This window comes from Phragmites australis, chromosome 7, assembly GCF_958298935.1.
Source record: "Phragmites australis chromosome 7, lpPhrAust1.1, whole genome shotgun sequence".
In the NCBI taxonomy this organism is placed as follows: Eukaryota; Viridiplantae; Streptophyta; class Magnoliopsida; order Poales; family Poaceae; genus Phragmites; species Phragmites australis.
The window spans coordinates 35,706,229-35,727,076 of NC_084927.1; the positions used below are offsets into that span (position 1 = coordinate 35,706,229).

Sequence of the window (20,848 nt, forward strand, 5' to 3'; positions counted from 1 at the left end):
GCATGTGACGTCGTCCTTCAACCTCTAGAGATCCGCGGACTGATCCAGCTCCTACCGGAGCTCGTCCCAAATGTCGAACATCAGAATCGAGATCGCACAGGTGGACATGATTTCCGCGTCACGACGAGACAGTGCGTCTACAACTATGTTGGTGTTGCCGACCTTGTACTTGACAGAGAAATCGAAGCCCATCAAATTGCTGATCCACCGGTGTTGGGGCATGGTCGAGAGACGCTGGTCGAGGGGGAACTTTAGGCTATAATGATCCGTGCACACAACAAAAGTATGTCCCCAAAGATACGGCCTCCGGTGCTTCACTGCCTGCGCTAGTGCTATGAGCTTGCGCTCATAGGCAGCCAGACCGACATGACGAGGAGCCATCTTCTTGTTGAAGAAAGCGATCGGTCCACTTCCTTGATGTAGGACCGCGCCCATCCCTGAACCAGAGGCGTCACATTCCACGATGAATGTTCGCCTGAAATCGGGGAGTTGCAGCACTAGCACTGACGAAAGAGCCTGCTTGAGCTCTTTGAACGCACGGGCGGCGTCATTCGTCCCCTCGAAGTCTTCCTTCTTTAGCAAGCGCGTCAGAGGGGCGGCAATGGTGTCGCAGCCCTTGATGAAGCACATGTAGTATCCGACGAGGTCGAGAAACCCGTGGGCGGCGCGCAGCGAACGGGGTACTAGCCACTCACCAACTGCTTGCACGTTCAGGCTGTCCATGGCGACACCCTCAGCTGACACCACATGGCCAAGGTAGGAGACCATGGGTACTCCAAAAGAGCACTTCGATCTCAAGTACGAGCTTGTGTTGATGAAGCATTTCCAAGACCGCACACACATGAAGAAGGTGATCCGCCCACGAAGAATTGTATATGCGGATGTCATAGAAAAATACGAGTACAAAATGACGCAGATACCGACCGAGGATGTCATTCATTAGTTCTTGGAAAGTTGTCGGCGCATTCGTCAGACCAAATGGCATGACGAGGAACTCGTAGTGTTCCCGGTGTGTGCGGAACGCCATCTTCTCCTTGTCAGCGACGTGCATTCGCACCTAGTGATACTCGGAGCAGAGGTCGAGCTTGGTGAAGTAGCACGTACCGTGTAGCTCGTCGAGGAGCTCCTTCACCACAGGGATGGAGAACTTGTCCTTGATCGTGATCGTGTTGAGGGCACGATAGTCGACGCAGAACCTCCACGTGTCGTCGCGCTTCTTGACCAGCAGAACCAGAGAGAAGAACGTAGAGGTGCTCAGGCGGATGATGCCTTGCTTGAGCATCTCGGCACATTGCTGCTTGAGTTCATCCTTTTTGAGCTGGGGGTAATGATAGCGCCGCACCACCACGGGCTGAGCACCAGCCGCCAAGTGGATACGATGGTCACGCGCTCGTGCCGGCGGTAGAGCACTCGACTCTCCGAAGAGATCCATGAAGGAGTCGAGCAGCCTGTCCAGTAGGTTGTCGCTGTGAACCACCGTGCAGATTGGTGACGTAGGGCCCTGCTCGCCGTGCTAGGTGACGCACCGCCCATTTATGGAGCAAGACATTGTGATCTTCATGAAGTCACAAAGAATGGCCCCTAAGGAGCGAAGCCATTGTGTGTTGAGGATGAGATCGTATCCGCCAAGGACCAGCGCATAGCACTCCAGCCGGAACGGCTCTGAATCAACTATCACGTCCAAAGCAGGACACATGCCCGAGCATCCTAGCCAATCGTCGTTGGCAACAGTCACACGCAGTCCTTCATGTACGGGCTTAAGTGGGACTCCAAGGCGCGCTGTGATGTCTTCCTAGATGAAATTGTGCGACAACACGGAGTCCACGAGCGCCACCAGTTCGTGCCCTTGGGCACAAACCTTCAAGCGTACCGTGTCCGCCGTATGCACGCAATCCACTACGTACAAGGAGATACGCGGATCATCGTGGGAGTCGTCGTCGTCTCCCTAGTCATGCTCGTTCGTCATCATGTCATCATACTCGATGAAGAAGAGGTGAGTGTACTTGTGGTTGCGAACAAATTTTTCGTCGCAGTTGAAACAAAGGCCCTTGCGTCGGTGATCCGCCATTTCGGACGGTGTGAGGAGACAAATTTGATGGGAAGCGACCCCATCTGTACCGACGTGCTGCCCTACGGCGGTGGTGGAGTTTGTCATAGGCGTAGAGGATGAGTTTTGGGGCGTCAGGAACGCACGTGCAGTGTTGCTGCACGAGGCACCTCCAGAACGCGCCACCTTCTTCTCGTATGCCCTGGCCAAGCTCATGGCCATCTCGAGGTCTTGCGGGTCTTGAAGCTCGACGTCGACGCGAATATCCTCAGCTAGCCCCGACGTGAACAATTGCTTCTCCTGTCGTTCCGTCAGAGGGTTGCGCAGCTGAGGAGGGCAAGGAATCGGCCCTGGTAGTCTTCCACCGAGCCTGTCTGGTGAAGATGGTACAATTCACCCAACGAGTTGCTGAGGATGGGCAGACCGAAATGGGTATTGCAGAGGGTGCGGAACTCCACCCATGGCGGTTCACCGCGGGAGCGCTCCAGATGAGCGTACCAGTGGTGTGCATCGCTGTCCATGTGGAAGGTGGCAAGCCACACCTTGGACTTCTCCTCCGTCTTTTGGCCGTGAAAGAATTGCTCTCATCTATTGAGCCATGGAAGCGTGTCGCTCTTCCCCTCATAGTGCGGGAAGTCTAGCTTGAAGAACCGCGATACGTTGCCCGTGACTCCGCTGCTTGCGCCCGCCTTGTCGTCATCAAGGTTGCTCCCGGTGGTGGACGACAGCGCGATGAACAGTTTCTTGGGCACGAGATCCGTGCTATGGCGCAAGTTTCTATCGTGCTGCAAGATACCTGATCCGGCGAGGAGAGGCATGCCAGGGGAAGCCTTTGCGGTGGGGGGGTGTCGCCAGTGGTGCCAACGTGCCATCGTTGGGCTTGGACAAGTTGGTGTCCTCCGACGTTGTGTCAGGGTCAGCGACAGACGCTGCAGAATCACCCGTAAGTGGTGGCGCATGCACCCCTTTTGACCTCTCGAGCTTTGTCAGTCGGTCCATGACACCGACCATCGTCTTGGTGATGTCAGCCAGGGCCTTTGTGACACCGACCAAGTTGTCATTGATGTTGTTGAAGTTGCTTTGGAATTCCTTGCTTAGTGAATCCTCCTAGTCGGCTAGGAGCTTCTTGAACTGGTCCTGCTCAGTTCCAGATCCCATGGGCTCTGATACCAAGTTGTCACGACCGTGAGGCAGTGATCGGATTAGATAGCTGTGGGAGGTTGTCGGTCAATCTTTGACTGATTTCCTGCCCGTGGTTGGGGTGCTGACGCCGAGGAGGCGTCAAGCCAACAGGGAGATGAGAGAGCAAAGAAAGTAGAGAAAGGGGATGAGATAACATTGATTTCTTGCTTGCATTAATCCCAATGTCCATCGGCTCTTATAGCTGGCTAATTACAATTTATGAGCAACAAACTAACCTTCGATGCTAACAAACTAACAAACCAAACCGACTGAAGGCAAACTAACCAAACTAATAAACCAAACCAATTGAAAGGGAAACTAGGAAAAACAATTCTTGAAGATAAGAGATCACGGTTGATCCGGAGCTGCATTCTCCTATGTCTGCCGCCGCTTACGACGGTACTGGATGCCGCACATGACAATTTGACTATCACTAGAATATGGTTCGACTAAATAGCAATGAATGTACCCGATGGCGACGTGTGATGTAGATGCCTTCGTGATGTTGAAGCTGTATACGATGATGAAGATGATGAAGTAGTTGAAGTATATCACAATGATGTAAAGAAAACAGATCGTGAGCAATCGCGACGAGCGCTTCCTAAAAAACCTTATTCACCATCTTCCAGTGTAGGATCCCAAGAGCGACGGGTTCCAGAGGCATTCTCTCCCGTTTGTTGGTCCACGTTGGCACAGTGGGATGGAGTAGACTACGTACGACGACACAACAGAGAGAAAAACGGCAAAACCCTAATTGCGCATGTCTTTTGTGGCGACGGCTGGTAGATATATATAGAGGGTGGATTGCGCGGTTGAGATGTGCCACGATCGAACTTTTAATCAATACGTTTTCTCTATATTTATCTGTCTGCCTACATCATAAAAGAATAAAACTGTAAAAAGAGCCGCACCTGCGCTAGCAACTAGGTCCGATTTCGGAGGACCATTTATGTAGGTGTCATGCGCCCGCACCCATCGCCACGGTTCGGCCCGGCGAGGCGAGGCAAGCAAGCGCGCGCGTGTTCTCCTAGTCCTTTCTTCCACACATGGTAATTGAGTGAAGAGGAGAGAATCTCTTTTAAGTTTGTCTTCCTTCACCTCCACTAACAAGATGGAACTAAAAATCACACACCCACCTCTATATGGTTAGACCTTTGAGATTTATTTAGAATTACACAAATATATAGACCAAACCCATATATTCTAACATATTTTACATTAAGTGAACATCTTGTTAACCTTCGGATGGCTTACCCGGGGTTTAATAATTCTTCAGTAATCATATAGCTGCTAAATATTCACCCACCATCTTTTCTCACATAGGATAAGAAACATTGAGTTAATTATGGCATGAATTAGCTTGATGGTTGCAATTTTATTTTTTGCCATCACATTGTTTTTCATCATTTTTCAGAAACATTAACTTTGTTCAGTTGTACTCTGTTGTTGCGTGTCAATCTTGTTAGTTAAATTCCACTTGTTACCTCTTTTGCTTGCAGATCTCAGAGGACATTGTATCGTGATATGAAGTCTTATTTGTGGTTTTTGTACACATAAGATGCTGTGCAAATGATTTGCCCGTAGTCCTGCAACATCTTTTGCCATTTGGGACCAGTAAGCTTGATGCTCATGGACAGAGCTGATACATCAGGTTTTGTCAGTGGTGGTCTTCATTGCATGAACATCCATGTGTATTTTAATTTCGTGTATACTATGTGCTTCCTCAGTGGTAAAGTTGTAAAGCTGGGGTCTGAATTTTGATGGTTGGACTGAAGCATCTGGTCTCCAGACAGCACTTAAATCTTTTTCTATCATAATCCTACCTTGTTCATATTAAGCAGGATGGACCTCAATATGACAAATCTCTGGTTTCATGAGAAGGAACATATAGCTGCTTCTTCATTGTCCCAGGCTGAACCGGCTGCAATAAATTGCAGGAATGAAGACCTAGCTGTATCAGCAGTGAACTTGGGTTGCCTCGGGAGCTCAGAAACAACACACGATTCTAGAAAATCATTTCAGCATGGCGATCAAAATTTGGCTGTTCCTGATGATGGCTGCAGGCTTGTTCTTGGACTTGGGCCAACGCCAAATCTATATTCTGCTGATACTCACTCATATGGTGGAAACAAAGCTTATGAATCTGCAACTTTGCACACCCAACATTGTGCCACAACCGATCCTGGTTTAATGCTGGGTCTTTCAAGATGCATCACAAGAAGTTTACAACCCACAACAGCGAGTGGCAGTGAGAAGTATTCACATGCAAGAAAAAATGGTATCGTATTCCCACATATTGATGAGGGGTTAACTTCAGCCAAAAGGAATTTAGATGGTTATATGCTTTCGCTTCTGTTTGCGCCAGACGATCCTTGTCTTAATGGAACACCTCCAGAGACTGATGTACAACAGCACGATGGAACTGGATGTAATGCTGAAGGCGATCATGATAGATCACTTAATCATCACGAGGCTCAGCTTAGCCCTGATCTGTCCATAACAACTGATTGTTCTTTTGCTGCAACTTCTAATATAGTAGTCGGTACAACTAGTGGGGAGCAGAGAAGTCATCAGCGCCATCCAAAGAAGTGCAGGTTCAATGGATGTTCAAAAGGCGCAAGGGGTGCCTCAGGACTTTGCATTTCCCATGGCGGTGGTCAGAGGTGCCAAAAGCCTGGTTGCAATAAAGGCGCTGAGAGCCGAACAACATATTGCAAAGCTCATGGAGGAGGAAAACGGTGCCAAGAGTTAGGCTGCACCAAAAGCGCCGAAGGGAAGACAGAGTTCTGTATTGCTCATGGTGGCGGTAGCCGGTGCGGCATTCAGGGATGTGCGAAAGCAGCACGAGGGAAATCAGGATTCTGCATAAAACATGGCGGAGGGAAGAGGTGCAAGATAGAGGGCTGCAGGCGGAGCGCTGAAGGACAACCTGGGTTGTGCATCTCGCATGGAGGCGGTCGCCGGTGTCAGTACCCAAACTGTGGTAATGGTGCACAAGGAAGAACCATCTTTTGCAAGTCCCATGGTGGAGGCAAGAGGTGCATGATTGAAGGCTGTACCAGAGGCGCCGAGGGCAGCACGCAGTACTGCAAAGGGCATGGTGGCGGTAAGAGGTGCCTCTTTGAGGGAGGTGGGGTGTGCCCAAAGAGCGTTCACGGCGGAACTAGCTTTTGCGTCGGGCATGGAGGAGGCAAACGTTGCACTGTCCCGGGTTGCACCAAGAGTGCTCGTGGTCGCAGTGACTGCTGTGTGAAGCACGGTGGTGGCAAGCGATGCAAGTTCCATGGGTGCGACAAGAGTGCACAGGGGAGCACAGACTTCTGCAAGGCCCATGGTGGCGGGAAGCGATGCGCCTGGAGCACCGGCTGCGAGAAGTTTGCCCGGGGAAGGAGCGGTTTATGCGCTGCGCATGCAACCCTGATGGCTTCCAACCAAGATGTTGAGTCCGGACAGGGAAGAAGCATGGTCGGGCCTGGCCTCTTCAGCGGCATTGTCTCTGCTTCCTCGGCAGCGGGTAGCAGCATGGACCATGCCATCTCCTCTTCGGGTCATGGCACGTGGTCGGACTGCGTCGACTCGTCAGGAGACACCATGCTGAGCGGCGGCAAGCTATTGATACCTCATCAGGTGCTGGTCCCTGGCTCACTGAAGCCCTCTTCTTCGTGCCGCCTAGCTGGCAACGGTTGTGGGGAGGACGGAGGGAGCCGGAGCCAGAGCTTCGGGCTCGTCGTGCCCGAGGGAAGAGTGCATGGTGGAGGGCTGATGTCCATGCTTGGAGTTGGAGGCAACCTGGATCTGGTGGCCAATCCTGATGGTTCGAAAGCCTGAAACAAGCAAAGGATTGAGGCCATTTTGCGCGCCTTTCTGTTATACTTCTTGCATGTAGCATATGCATGATTTTCAAATGGCCATTGCGCCCTTATTGTACTTCGTAAGTGGAACTGGATTATGTGGCAACCGGTCCTTGTGTAACATATATTTGCTGTTTACAGAGTGCTTTCAGCATTTAGTCCTTTGTGTACAGAGCTTCATTGCTTCAAGCTGGGTTTCGAACTTGTATAAGCTTGTATCCTTGTTTCTGTGAATTTTGCAAACCGATTCTCTGAAATCGTTGCTTCTTCCTGACGGTTTCGTCTGTTTTAGTCTGATTAGAAGTTAACTTAAATTGCATATCCACAAGTGATTAGAAGTTGCAGAATAAATAAGGGTGAAATTCGGAAGACATGCGAAGGCTGACATTACTTACCGTGTTGTCGTTTCGCCCCCTTAGCCTTCCCGATCACTTAACTAAGAATGTGTTTGATTGGGTTAAAGTTTTTGATTTTTAGCTGAAAAACTTGTTTCTGTGATGGTTTTTTTGTTATTAGTTTTTTAATAAATTTTTAGTTTATTAGCACGTCAAAAATCAAAAAAACTCATTTCAATTTAGCTTTTAGTTTATTTCTTCGTAAATCAGTTTTTCAGTTTTTTCAAAAACCAACCTCTCAGCAGCCTATTTAGTTAACGTTAGGCCGTTCAGTCACTCATCCTTCGTCCCTGTAAACTTGAAATGAACCGTGATCGTGCACAGAAGATCCCACGCGACCCTCCTTGATCCGCTCGAGGCAACGCAGCCCACCGTTCAATGTCCTGCAGCGCGCTACAGACGTCCGATCCTTCTCCGCCGATCGAATCCTCTCCTCACTGATGCCGGGCCCCACAGAGCACTTCCGACCGGTTGCCCGCTTGTCAGCGAAAAATCTGTTTGGAACGCGCGCGCTACGACAACAAACCACGTACGACATGGACGGCCCAAGTCGCACGTGACGGCCCGAGCGACGTGGACGGCCCATAACCGCTAAAGCCCACACGTGCGTGCGCTCACGATCAGACAGCCCGTGACGGTCCGCGCGCGTGAGCTTCGAGCGAACAACGGTTGGGTGAGATCCACGTAAACTTTTTTCAAAACTTTTTTCGTATAAATTTTTCTCAAAATTTTTTAAGTCAAATTGTCTTCGTACAAACTTTTTCAAAAAAATGACGTGAGAGGAAAAAGTTTTCAAAAAATGAAAGAGCGGAGGCTGTCAGGAGATTCGCGAGGAAACTTACTCACGCACGCTAAATAGCAGGACTCGCTTGCCAAAACTACCGGTGACATCGCACCTCGGTCTGTTTGGTCGAGCTAAGTTATTTTGACTTTCGGTTAAAAAACTGTTTCTCCTTGTCTTTGACCTTTTATCATTAGTTTTTTTAAAAAATTTAATTTTCCAGTACAACAGAAATCAGAAAAGCTCATCTCAACAGTTTCTTAAGCTTTAATTTATTTCTCTAAAATCAACTTTTCAAAAATTAACTCAACACTTGACTTGAGAAGCCAGAAAAGACCAACTGAACACAGCGCTAAACCCCTCCCTCGTGACCCAAGGCGCTTCTCCCGCAGAGAGACAGAACCCTCCTCCCACCCACTCTCGGAAGCATCGCTCGCATCGCACGGAGTCGTCGTTCCGGCGAGCTAGGGTTCTGCTTCGGGACGACGCATCCGGCGAGGCCGCCGCGCACCCCCTCCCCCTAAGGGAGTGCGCGTCCGGCCTCCTGCAGTTTCCCCTCCCACCATCGGATCCTCCACCCGCCGCTCCTCAGTCGACTACTGCCGCCGGTCTAGTTGAGTGGACCTCCATCCAGACGTACGTGGATTGATTTCTTCGTTTGCTCGTAGGTAACCCTTGATTGGATGGATTCCCCCTGTTGTAAGAGTCGGTTTCCATTTTCAGTTTTCTGTCGATTTGTTTGCTGCGTGGTGCTTTATTAATCCAATACATACATGAGTGATTCAATTAGGTTCTTCTTCTTTAGCGCGCAAAACTGACCTAGTTGACACCGCAGAGCTTCTTGCTAGCCAATGCGGTTTATTGTCCATGAATTTTTGGGGTTCAACTGAATCCCCGCCCCATGTTAAGCCCGCTCCTGATGATAACTCAGTACTGTGAAAGGGAGATCAGCCGGTGGCATATATGGGGTATCCGTTGTGACTTGCTTGTGCAAATGATTGATGTGTGACTTGTATTCAGTTCCTTCAGTTTGTGAACCAGTGATGATGGTGAGCCAGGGTGTTGATATCATTGTTTTCTGCTTACGTGACTCTATTGGTATAAGTTAGGGTGGATTTCTCTGATTTGTGCTGTCACTTGCTCCTTATGTTTTGTGCAACTCAGTGTACTGAGCTGTATAAATCATTTAGGCCCTGTTTTTATGAGTAGTTTTTTTGGAGTTTTTAGAAAATACCATGGTTTCTTGAGATACCGTTGTATTCAAAACTTTTAGGTGTTTGGATACAACAAAGTGGTATTTTTGGAGTTTTAGAAAAAAATTTAAACCGAGCTCTTGCACGGTGCCGTGGATGGTAACCACACCGGACTGCAGCATGATTAGCAACCGTAATAATGCATGTACCACGAAAATTGACCTGGCCATGTGGTCCACCATATGTACATACAAGCGAATGTTTGTTATTTCTTTCTCCAAGAGTAAAATTGAACCTCAACAACAACAAAGCCTTTATATACCGGCCTTGAACTTCCATGTGGTAAATTTGGCATACCTAATATACCGGCCCGTACTGCAGTCATAAAATTTGAATATATAGCTACTTAATGGATGTCCTGGCTACTGGCTAGCGCTCCATGAGTGTGCACAACATTACTGCCTTTTTTATAACCAATGGCCAGTCTAATAACTATGTTTTCGAACGATTGCCATATAAAAATACTGCAGTTTGCCAAACACATCTTGGTTTTGCTCAAAACTGTAAAATACCGTGGTAATCACAAACTGTGACATTTCATGCCATGTATCTAAAAAACTGTAGTTTTCGAATACTGTGGTTTTGAAATACTGTAACATCCAAACAGACATAACATCATCCTGAGGTTGAGGTATCCAGCTTTTTGGGAAGATGCTGCATGCGTGCAAGCCCTCCTGCGCGTTATGAGCGTTTTTCTCCATAAATGATTAATGATCTGTATTTCTGGATCTTAACGGTGCAACATATATGACATGTTTTCTATTGAAATGGTTAGTTTCTAATTGACTAATTTATGATTATATGATGATCTTGTGATGCTTGATAGGGTATTAGCTGCCAGTGCTTGCGCAATGGAAGAGCCACCGAAGGAAAGTCAGGAATCACCAAATGGCTCTGATTCTGAGCTGGAACCTATGATAATGGATGACAATGGATTGGGAAATTCCCATAAAGTGGATGAGGCAAACAGGGAGTCCCTTATAGATGTTGACAGAGGGCAGTCTTCTATGGATGTGGATATGAAGGGAAAATCATCCCTTGATGATGGTGCCAAAGGAAAGTCTTCTTCCAATCCACACGCAAAAGTTCCAATTGACATGAGTGTGGAAAGCTTGGAGAAATTTTGCAAAGAAGCATCAAGGTCCTTTTTTGATGAAATTGGTCTGATTAGCCATCAGATAAATTCCTACAATGAGTTTGTCTCCCATGGGCTCCAGGAGCTTTTTGATTCGCTTGGGGAAGTGATTGTTGAACCTGGCTATGATCCTTCAAAGAAAGGATCAGGTGGCTGGAAGCATGGCATCATCAAGTTTGGGAGAGTGAAGCTTCAAAGGCCTGTATTTTGGTCTGGCAAAGATGAAGTTGATATTGATTTTAAACCGAGGCATGCTCGCCTCCAGAATATGACATATGCTTCCAAAATTAAAGTAGAAGTGAATATTCAGGTCCTGAGTATTTGCATTCTTGTATATGCCAATTACTTATTCTTTATGCCATGATTTTCTGAAAAAATGCCACGAATACAAACTGTGGAATCAATGATGTGAAAGAAAAAAAAGAATACCGAAATTCTATGATATGGATGGCATGATCCTCTTTTTAAGCACTGTAGGCAACACAAAATTTAGTCCTGTTCTCATAAACTAAGCCTATAAACCAACACCTTAGCTATCTATCTTTTTATTTTACTACCGAGCAAATTTAGGCGTCTGCATTTCATTTGGTAGTCATATTATTCCCTGGTACCCTAATCAATTTAGCAGATGGTCCATGGTTGAACATTAAATAGGGCAACCTAGAATTGGGTGGGTGATTGGTGTTTTCAAAACAGTCCAGGAGTCATCACTCATCAGCACAATTAGCTGTTGTTTTTTCCTGCACACTGGCTTCTAGTTGAATTATTATGTGAATACATTTACTTATTCCAAGCAACATTATATGCTGATTTCTCTGCTTGTGCATAATGAAACTAGAGACATTGAGTTATGGCACTGATATTGGTGTTAAAGTGTTACTCAGATTTGAGTGTCACAGTCACCTGACTGATTGTTTGAAGCGTTCTCAACTGTATCAGGTTTATTCTTTAGAGAAAAGTGACAAGTCTAAAACGGGGAATGATGGTTTTGTTCAAAAAAGAGACTTTATTAATGAAACTCATTGGATATCTATTGGTCGCCTTCCAGTTATGGTGAAATCAAATTTATGCTTGCTGCATAGTCTCAAGGAAAGTGACTGCCTGTTTGACTCTGGTGGATACTTTTTGGTCAAGGGAATGGAGAAGGTATAACTCTGATCTCTGTTTGCTTGTTCCATTATTTGTTAATGTATTATGCAGGATGATTGAATCACGCATGTTTCAAGTGTCCTTTTTGTAGTCTGAGATGAGACTATAGGGTTGTGAGCTTTCTTAAATTCCAACTCGAAGAATCTTATATGTGCATTACTGGTAACTCTTAGGAATGAAAAAAGAGGTCCAGATATAGTTTTGTGAAAGCACTAGTACCAAACATAATGGCTCTATTACAGTTGTCATGAATTGTAGTTATATAGACATGGGGTGTCATCACAGGAATTAACTTTGGCACAGCAGCCACGTGAGTTGGTCTGCTACTGGTACCATATACTGGCTTCTTGTGTTTTAGCTATATGTGGCCTCAATGTGCTGCAATATATTATTATTTTTTAGAATGATGAAAAACTCGACCAACCTAGGAGGAACTATGTGGCATTGCATATAAGTAGAAATAGGCACTCAAATTCAAGTTGAAGAGGACTTGAACCTAGGTGGCGGGGGTGCACACCCACACATCCCATCAACTGAGCTAGGCTCAGTTCCTTGTGCTGCAATATATTATTAGAAGCATATGGTGGAGATCCTAGTAGATATTCAAATTTTGGTTGGACAATGAGGGTTTGCTGATGACATACTCTGAGGTCGTTTCACAATTATGTCCGGCAAGCTAGAAGTAGTAAGCCAGAGTGCTGACCATTTGCTAAGTTTATTTGGTGTTTCCTTTTGGGGAGTGACTCTGTCAGAATAGCAGCCCTTTTCTGCAAAGAAAATGTTTGTACCATACATAGCATGTTCTTCCATCTCACTATGTTTCTATTTTTGTCAAACCTGCAGGTATTCATTGCTCAGGAGCAAAGATGCCTGAGCAGGATTTGGATTGCTGACCGTCCTTGCTGGACTGTCTCTTTTATGTCTCAAATCAAACGAAGACGCATATATGTAAAACTAGTTGAATCTACAAAGAGTGAATATTTTAGTGGGAGTAAAATCATTTCCATCTCCTTTTTGTATGCGACTATGCCAGTTTGGTTGATGTTTTTTGCCCTAGGCATATCATCAGATAAGGAAGCCTTTGATGTGATAGATATGCAAGACTCTGATGCTTCTGTTATCAACACGATATCTGCGACTATCAAAGAATCTGATGAACTGTGTGAAGGCTTTCGTAATTCAGAAAAAGCCTGTCAATATGTTGATGAGTTGATAAAAAATTCAAAATTTCCTCCAGCGGAATCCTTTGATGACTATGTTGCTAGGTTTCTCTTTCCTGATATTAGTGGAAATAGGAACAAAGCACTTTTCTTAGGTTACATGGTGAAATGCCTGCTTATGGCTTTCACTGGGAAGCGCAAGTGTGATAATAAGGATGATTTCCGGAACAAGAGGTTGGACTTGGCTGGTGAATTGCTTGGAAGGGAACTTCGGGCACATATTAGGCATGCAGAGAGACGCATGGTTAAGGCCATTCAGAGAGATTTGAATAGTGACCGTGAGTTACAAGATCTTGAGCGTTATCTGGATGCATCGATTGTTACTAACGGTCTAAATCGTGCCTTTTCCACTGGTTCTTGGTGCCATCCCTACAAAAGAAATGAACGGTGCTCAGGAATTGTTGCAACTCTAAGGAGAACAAATCCTCTTCAAATGATGTCAGACTTGAGGAAAACCCGTCAGCGGGTTGCTTATGCTGGGAAAGCTGGTGACGCGAGATATCCGTAAGTAATTTTTTTTCTTAAACCAAGTGTTGCATGTCCATCTTGCGCTTTTGTATGTCCTAGTGTAGACTGACTTGAAACATAAAACCCTTATGTACAGGAATCCGTCCTACTGGGGAAAGCTCTGTTTTATGTCCACTCCTGATGGTGAAAACTGTGGACTCGTGAAAAATCTAGCTGTTACTGCTATTGTTAGCTCTAGGGTGGTGCAGCCTTTGATTGACAGCTTCATTTCTTGTGGAATGAATAAGCTGGATGAAATTCCTAATGAGAAGGTTACAAGAATGGACAAGATCTTTCTGAATGGCAATTGGGTAGGGTCTTGTACTGATTCAGCTTCATTTGTCTTGCGATTAAGGTGCATGAGACGCAGCAGTCTGATTGATCCACAGGTTTGCTCTCTTTCCCATGGCTAGAGGCTTTCTGCTAAACTTATGTACAGCTTTTACCAAGATGCTTGGTGTGCAGGTTCCATACCCGTTTAATTTTTTTGTTTCGGAAGAGTTCCTAATGATCTGTCATAGTTTTTGCAAAAGTCAAATCTTCGTCTTTTGTATACTATGGACCCATAGAACTTAATTCCAATCTACTTGAGTAATAATGGTTTGCCGTAGTTCATGGCTTGTTATTTCTGCTATGCCATTTTGTAGTGCATCTTGATGCTCTGTCTTATATTTGTAAGTATCTATTTTTTGAGAATAAATGTTTTACACAATTTGGTCAATGAAATTAAGAGGTTCTTTACTGCCTAACTTGAATGTGTGTTTGAGTAGTGTAATTTGAGATTGCATCCTTTTCTCAATAGACAAACAAGAGGATGTTGGTTCCTTTGATATGTTTACACCTTCTCGATAATATTTACAAACACTTTACGCCAAGATGTCCTTTATAATGTTTCTTATGTTTTCTGTTTTATGTTATTAGGTTGAAATCAAAAGGGACATGCACCAAAAGGAGGTTCGTGTGTTCTCTGACGCAGGGCGAATCCTCAGACCCCTTATTGTGGTTGAAAATCTGAATAAAATCAGAAAACCAAAGGGCCGCTCTTACACTTTCCAGGAATTAATGCAACAAGAAATAATTGAGTTCATTGGTGTTGAAGAGGAGGAAGATATACAATGTGCCTGGGGAATCAGGCGTTTGTTGGGGAGTGAAGGAGAGATCTCTGGTTATACTCACTGTGAGCTGGACCCCTCTTTTCTTCTGGGATTAAGTTGTGGTATTATTCCTTTTGCAAACCACAACTTCGCTCGGAGGGTATTGTACCAATCTGAAAAACACTCACAGCAAGCTATTGGATACTCTACAACAAATCCATGCATCAGAGTTGATACTCTTTCTCATCAACTGTATTATCCTCAGAGGCCTCTTTTCAAAACAGTTATAGCCGACTGTCTTGGCAGATCGGATTATACTTTTGGAAGAAAAGATGACTTTGCTAGGCCAGAATATTTCAATGGCCAAAATGCGATTGTGGCAGTCAATGTTCATCAGGGGTTTAACCAAGAGGATTCGCTGGTTATGAATAGGGCTTCTCTTGAACGAGGTATGTTTAGGACTGAACACCTCAGGAGCTATAAGGCAGAAGTAGAAAACAAAGACTTCCACAAACGACTGAAGAAGGAAAAGATAGACTTTGGAAAAATGGAAAGCAAGAAAGGACGGGTCGACAATCTTGATGATGATGGCTTACCTTACATTGGTGCAAGTCTTCAGACCAATGACATTGTTATCGGGAAAGTCTCAGAAACTGGAGAAGACCACAGTATTAAGCTGAAGCATACTGAAAAGGGAATGGTACAGAAAGTTTTGCTTTCAGCAAATGATGAAGGGAAGAATTTTGCTGTTGTTACTCTAAGACAGGTAAATGACGTTTATCTTTAGCAAAGAAGTATCAATTATGTAGCACATTCCTTGAACTCTGACTTCACTAGCAAGTATACTATAATCTTACTTATAGACAATAGAATGCCACGTATTACTCCTGATCTCTCTCTGTTCCACTGATTGACTGACAGAAACCATCGGCAGCTGCAATGCTTCTTAGTTGGGTGTGTTGCCTGTTTTGTGTGCCTAATGATGTAGCATGCTTTAGCAAACTAGTGAATTGCTGCTTATGGGGCCCAGTAATCATCTTGCTCTTGAGGGATTGTTGTTGGCCTTATTGATCTTTCCTTTTTGGAATAATGAATTATCTACCCTAATTCTTGCCATGTAACTAAGAGGGAATAATTGGAAAAATAAGCATATGTACACTCATTGATACCCCAGCGAGGTCATGGTATTAAGGGATTATATCATACTTCATCAGTTTATGCCTAATGTAAAAACTTGCTAAAATTCATTACCCTTTTATGGGGACAACAGTTTACTTGATTCGTTCCATGCTTGCATTGTTTTTTCAAATTTTAAATTATACCCTCTCTCCTTGAATCTAGGGAGATGGATGGACCCAGATGGGCTGCTTGCCTGGTTGAGCCAGCAGCCTGACTCTCCTTTTTTCCATTTTCCTCAGATATTTTTCCCTGCTAAACACTTGTAATACCACCGCCAAATAGCTCTCAACTGGGCGACTCAGCGACATTTTGAATGCATATGCTTCCCTGTCCTTTTTGGTGTACCTTTACATTCACACAGCATGTGCTGCCTTTTGTTGGCCATATGAAGTTTGTTACCTGATCTGATTTCAGGTTCGATCACCGTGCCTTGGAGATAAGTTTTCCAGCATGCATGGCCAGAAAGGTGTTGTTGGCTTTCTAGAATCTCAGGAGAACTTCCCATTTACCCGCCAAGGAATAGTCCCAGATATTGTGATAAATCCACATGCCTTCCCAACACGTCAAACTCCTGGCCAGCTGCTTGAAGCTGCTTTGGGGAAGGGAATAGCCCTCGGAGGTACAATGAGATATGCTACACCATTCACCACAGCATCAGTTGATGTTATTGCAGAACAGTTGCACAAGTAAGTGTTTCTTTTTTAAATGGATGGATTAGTTGCTTTCCCTAATTCAGTAACCAGTCTCTTGCACACTATACAAATAGATGAAATGCTTTCAAAGGGTTGAGCATTTTAGTGAGAACTTTGTAATCTGTTTCAGTTGCATCTTATAAAAATCATGTACATCATTAATGCACCCTATGCATAATGTACATGTTTCCTAATTCCTAAGTTTTACATAATGTTATGCATATGTATATATCTTTTTTGTAGTTTTACTCCAAATAGTGGAAGTATGTTGGTTTTTATTTACAGATATTATGTATCAGTTGATGCCTTTTTTTTTCTTCTCAAACTAGACATCCATAGTGCTAATAGTAGATGATATGAAGCTGTGAGTGTACTCATGCACCGACATGTTGGCATTAGTGAGCATCTTACTTTAGATGATCAAGCGCAATTTTGCAGGGAATAGCTCTGAGTATGAGAATATTTTAGCTATTTTCTTGGGGTGTAGACTTGTTTTCTTCTGTGACTTATTTAGTTAATTTCCAAAATTTACGTATCTTGTTGCATTGCAGGGCTGGATTTTCAAGATGGGGAGCCGAAAGTGTTCTCAATGGCCGAACGGGTGAAAGGATGCACTCCTTGATTTTCATGGGCCCTACCTTTTATCAAAGGCTGATTCACATGGCCGAAGATAAGGTGAAATTCCGGAACACTGGGCCAGTGCACCCACTCACAAGGCAGCCTGTCGCCGACAGGAAAAGGTTTGGCGGAGTTAAGTTTGGAGAAATGGAGCGTGATTGCCTCCTCGCCCATGGGGCAGCTGCCAACCTCCATGAGCGGCTCTTCATGCTCAGTGACTTCTCTCAGATGCACGCCTGCCAGACATGTGAGCGGGTGGCTAATGTTATCATGAGGTGCGTCCCTGGAGGAAAAAAGATCCGTGGCCCGTACTGCGGCTTTTGCAAATCTTCAGAGAACATTGTTAGGATCAATGTGCCATATGGTGCAAAATTGCTCTACCAGGAGCTCTTTAGTATGGGGATATGTCTGAAGTTTGAGACGGAAGTTTGTTAGAACTATTAAATCTTTATCGAGTCATGTACATACAAGCTAGCATATGGAGATTTCGCTATGGACAGGTAGCCTCATGAAATCTCTTACCGTTGTGATGCTGGCATAGCTAGGATGGACAAGCCCAATGGAGTAAAACTGCACAGGCAAGAGGACGATATCTCCAGTCGAGGGATCGATCTAGTGAGAGATCAGACCATTCCTCTACCTTGTAACGATCATGTGCTGTTTAGCTTGACTCCTCTAATTAACGATGCCCACGAGTGAATAAAGGCTCGTTTTCTGTTTCCTGGCTGAATTTGCTCTATTGCATGCCTTCTTGTTTAAAGCTGCTCATTTTTGTGGAATACCAGAGATGCTACGTAGGGATCAGGAAATGTCGCTATTGCAGCTTGGAGATGCGCTAGTTTCTGTGATGTTTTGCGGTTATGCAGAGTTTTGTGGCTCTTGTTGGCTTTCATCTTGCTTAGGACAAAAGGCTTTGTTGTTGGTTGTGGTTATGCGGCATGATTCATGACTGCATGTTCAAGTCAGAAGCAAATGTTCCATGACAACAGTAGCAATCAGCATGCTACCGTAGCCTTGACACTTGAGTTTTCAGTCTGCAAACTGTGTATGTAGGAATTTCGTCTGGAGATTGTGTTAGAAACTCACCATGTTGAAAAACAAGGAAAACGCTCGTGTCGTTTGCTTTTTTTTTTTTTAAGAATGGACGTGTGTGAGGATCGGTACGTCTTACGAGAAAATTGAGTTAGAACACTTAAAAATCTAAACTAAATTAACTCTAAAAATTTTATAAGATAAATCTATCTAAATATGTTTTAGATTTATCTAATGTGTCTATTTTACCATTCAAAAGAGTTTTACAACCTATAGCTAATCTTAGCAAACTGTTGTAGAAAGATAAATGCGCAAAGATTCAGAAAACTAGCCGTTTTTTCAATGGTTCAGAAAAGTTATTAACACCGGATGATCCGATGAGAACAGTAGTATTAACACTGTATCATCCGGTGAGTACAACTCAGAAACTAGCCGTTAAAACTCCACTCATAGCCTCTGTGAACACAAGACACTTCGGTGTGCCTTTAAATCTATTACCAGACTTTTCAGTGAGTTATCTTGAGCCATCCGAGCCTTTACAGCATCTCTATGTAAAATACTCTGGTGCACTGGACCATCTGATGAGTTAAACATTCTCTTTCTTTCTCTGAAAAATACTTCTGTGCAACTATATCTGTGATCCTCGAACTATTCGATGAGTTGATATTCATTCTTTAGCACTTGCAGTGACCTCTGCAAGAAATGCTTAGATGCTATACTCCGATATGCACAAACTAAACATTGGACCTTTCAGAGAGTTGATCTTTAGTTTTCTGTACTTGTATTCTTCTCTGCAAGAAATGTTCCGGTGTTACATAGTATAGATCACCGGACTATCCGGTGAGGTAGTCAGCCTTCTCCTATTTGTCAGAAATACTCCGATAAGTTTAACCCCTAAACACGGATCATCCGGTGAGACTATCAGCCTCTGGACATAATGCTCCGATAAGTGCAAACTCCTCTGCACCGAATTTTTCGGTAGGACAAATCTTCCTAGGATTTTTCTAATTTAATCAAATTTTGTCCTAACCATGGTGACTTCTTAATGTATTGCAACCATAAGATCTACTAACATATATTTTTAACAAATATGTTAGTCATAATAACTATATTATCATTAATCACCAAAATCATAATTATAATCTAATATGGCCATTTTTGCTACAACATGTCGTTTGCTGGAATATAAGAAACTAGCTGCCTGGAAAAATTCAGGGGACTTTAGCTGGCTTAACTGACCAACTGTTTATTTGAGTTCATCGATATAAGGCTTAGCGATGTAATTACAGAAAGATTGCGGTTTGGCGAGCTATTGATTTGTTTGTCTTTCTTTCTTTCTTTCTTTCTGACTGATCTGTGATCTAAAATTCTAATCATTCTCCAGCCGTCTGTAAAATGCCTACTCTTTACCATTCAAGCAAGCACGAAAGAAGGATCGAAGCTTCGTATCTTTACATATCAACACTACGAAAAAGCTACATTAACTAGAAGACTCACATTTTCATTTCTGTAGGCGATCGCAAGCAAACACACAAGAAACTTGAGTCAATAAAGAAGATCAAGAAACATCAGCGATTTATTTGCATCGATACAATCAAGCTACAACATGCATGACGATGATTGGTGACAAATCCATTTCCCTATGACTATGAGGCAAGAAATTACAAAACCAAATCTTTTCTACCTGAAGGAAAGAACAGGAACCAAGAAGTGAATGGGGGAACTCCATGGGAGAGATCACCTCTCCTCGCGCAGGCTACAGCTTGGGGAAGAATAGTTTTTGATGCATCTCTCCTTTACGAATGATGCTTCTTCAAAGTTACTTATACTGCAAATATCCCGCTCTCCATCTCCCCGAAGTTCAGAGTTGCAATTTGAACTTTGCTTTGAAACTTGTCTAGTGGGGTTTGAAAGATGTCTTGCAGTGACAGGGATCGCATACATTGAACCTGGACGCCCTCTCTAGCTTTTCATTTGAGTATGTGGTTTTGGCGTTTTGGGATTTGGAAATACGAGTCATTGATTCTTTGGTGTCCCAGCATTTTTCCTTTATGCTGCCTGCCCATTCAGTCACGCATAATGACACAACTAGCCCACAGGATTTGGACAAATTTTATAGCAGGAAATACCAGATTAGGTTATGTGTTTTATCATTTTTTATTGTATGATTGCCATCCTCTATTAAAAACTGACGAGCCTCCAAGTTCCAATAATATTCCACCGACAACCACATGCGTGAAAGATAACTGAAATCTTCGTGTGTGTGTGTGTATATATGAGTGTGTGTGTGATCTCTCACTCACAAATCACAAATCAATCTCATCAAGTATTGATGCACAAAAAATATACTCTCGGCAAAGTTACCTTCTCTGCTAGGCTGCTAGCTCAACATGGGTTAATCAGACCAGTAGCACATCTCAGTTAAACTGGGCCTGTACAAGTCAGTAGTATGCACCAGAGCACAACTGCTAAATGCGCCTACTGCAATGGGTCGCATCTGAGTGACTGGAACCAAACATTTACATGCGGCAACACTCACATGGTAGAGTTAGCTTTTCCCCAGCTACAAACTACTCACGCTTACACGGAAGTGCACCTTGCATGTTTCTTTCTTCCCTTGCCTGCAACTGGCATAAGCTAGCTTTACACTCATTGGCCATTGTTTGCCAGTAATTGACAAGAGTCTACCATGAGCGTATACATGCTGTTGAGC

At 44.3% G+C, this 20,848-nt stretch overlaps 2 protein-coding genes across 5 annotated transcripts; both read left to right on the forward strand.

Annotated features, from left to right (window-relative positions):
* Positions 1-4,930: 4,930 nt before the first annotated feature.
* LOC133925087 (uncharacterized) lies at positions 4,931-7,347 on the forward strand. Its single transcript, XM_062370919.1, has one exon. The coding sequence runs from the start codon at positions 5,072-5,074 to the stop codon at positions 7,055-7,057; it is 1,986 nt and encodes a 661-aa protein (XP_062226903.1). The 5' UTR covers positions 4,931-5,071; the 3' UTR covers positions 7,058-7,347.
* A 1,254-nt stretch (positions 7,348-8,601) lies between these two features.
* LOC133925088 (DNA-directed RNA polymerases IV and V subunit 2-like) lies at positions 8,602-17,824 on the forward strand. 4 transcript variants are annotated; one of them, XM_062370920.1, is made up of 8 exons: positions 8,602-8,924; positions 10,336-10,954; positions 11,584-11,790; positions 12,637-13,517; positions 13,618-13,909; positions 14,442-15,380; positions 16,208-16,479; positions 17,037-17,824. In XM_062370920.1, the coding sequence occupies exons 2-8, from the start codon at positions 10,361-10,363 to the stop codon at positions 17,536-17,538; spliced, it is 3,687 nt and encodes a 1,228-aa protein (XP_062226904.1). In that variant the 5' UTR covers positions 8,602-8,924; positions 10,336-10,360; the 3' UTR covers positions 17,539-17,824. The 4 variants fall into 4 exon arrangements, with proteins under 4 accessions (XP_062226904.1, XP_062226906.1, XP_062226905.1 ...); XM_062370922.1 differs by having other exon boundaries at positions 8,602-8,920; XM_062370921.1 differs by having other exon boundaries at positions 8,602-8,892.
* The last annotated feature ends 3,024 nt before the right edge of the window (positions 17,825-20,848 follow it).

What these genes read in the sequence shown, in the direction of transcription:
- LOC133925087 (XM_062370919.1), top strand. Translation starts at nt 5,072, where the DNA reads ATGGACCTCAATATGACAAATCTCTGGTTTCATGAGAAGGAACATATA.
- LOC133925088 (XM_062370920.1), top strand. Translation starts at nt 10,361, where the DNA reads ATGGAAGAGCCACCGAAGGAAAGTCAGGAATCACCAAATGGCTCTGAT. An exon ending in GCTGGTGACGCGAGATATCC is followed by an intron (nt 13,518 to 13,617) that starts GTAAGTAATTTT and finishes CCTTATGTACAG; the next exon opens with GAATCCGTCCTACTGGGGAA. An exon ending in CTGTTGTTACTCTAAGACAG is followed by an intron (nt 15,381 to 16,207) that starts GTAAATGACGTT and finishes ATCTGATTTCAG; the next exon opens with GTTCGATCACCGTGCCTTGG.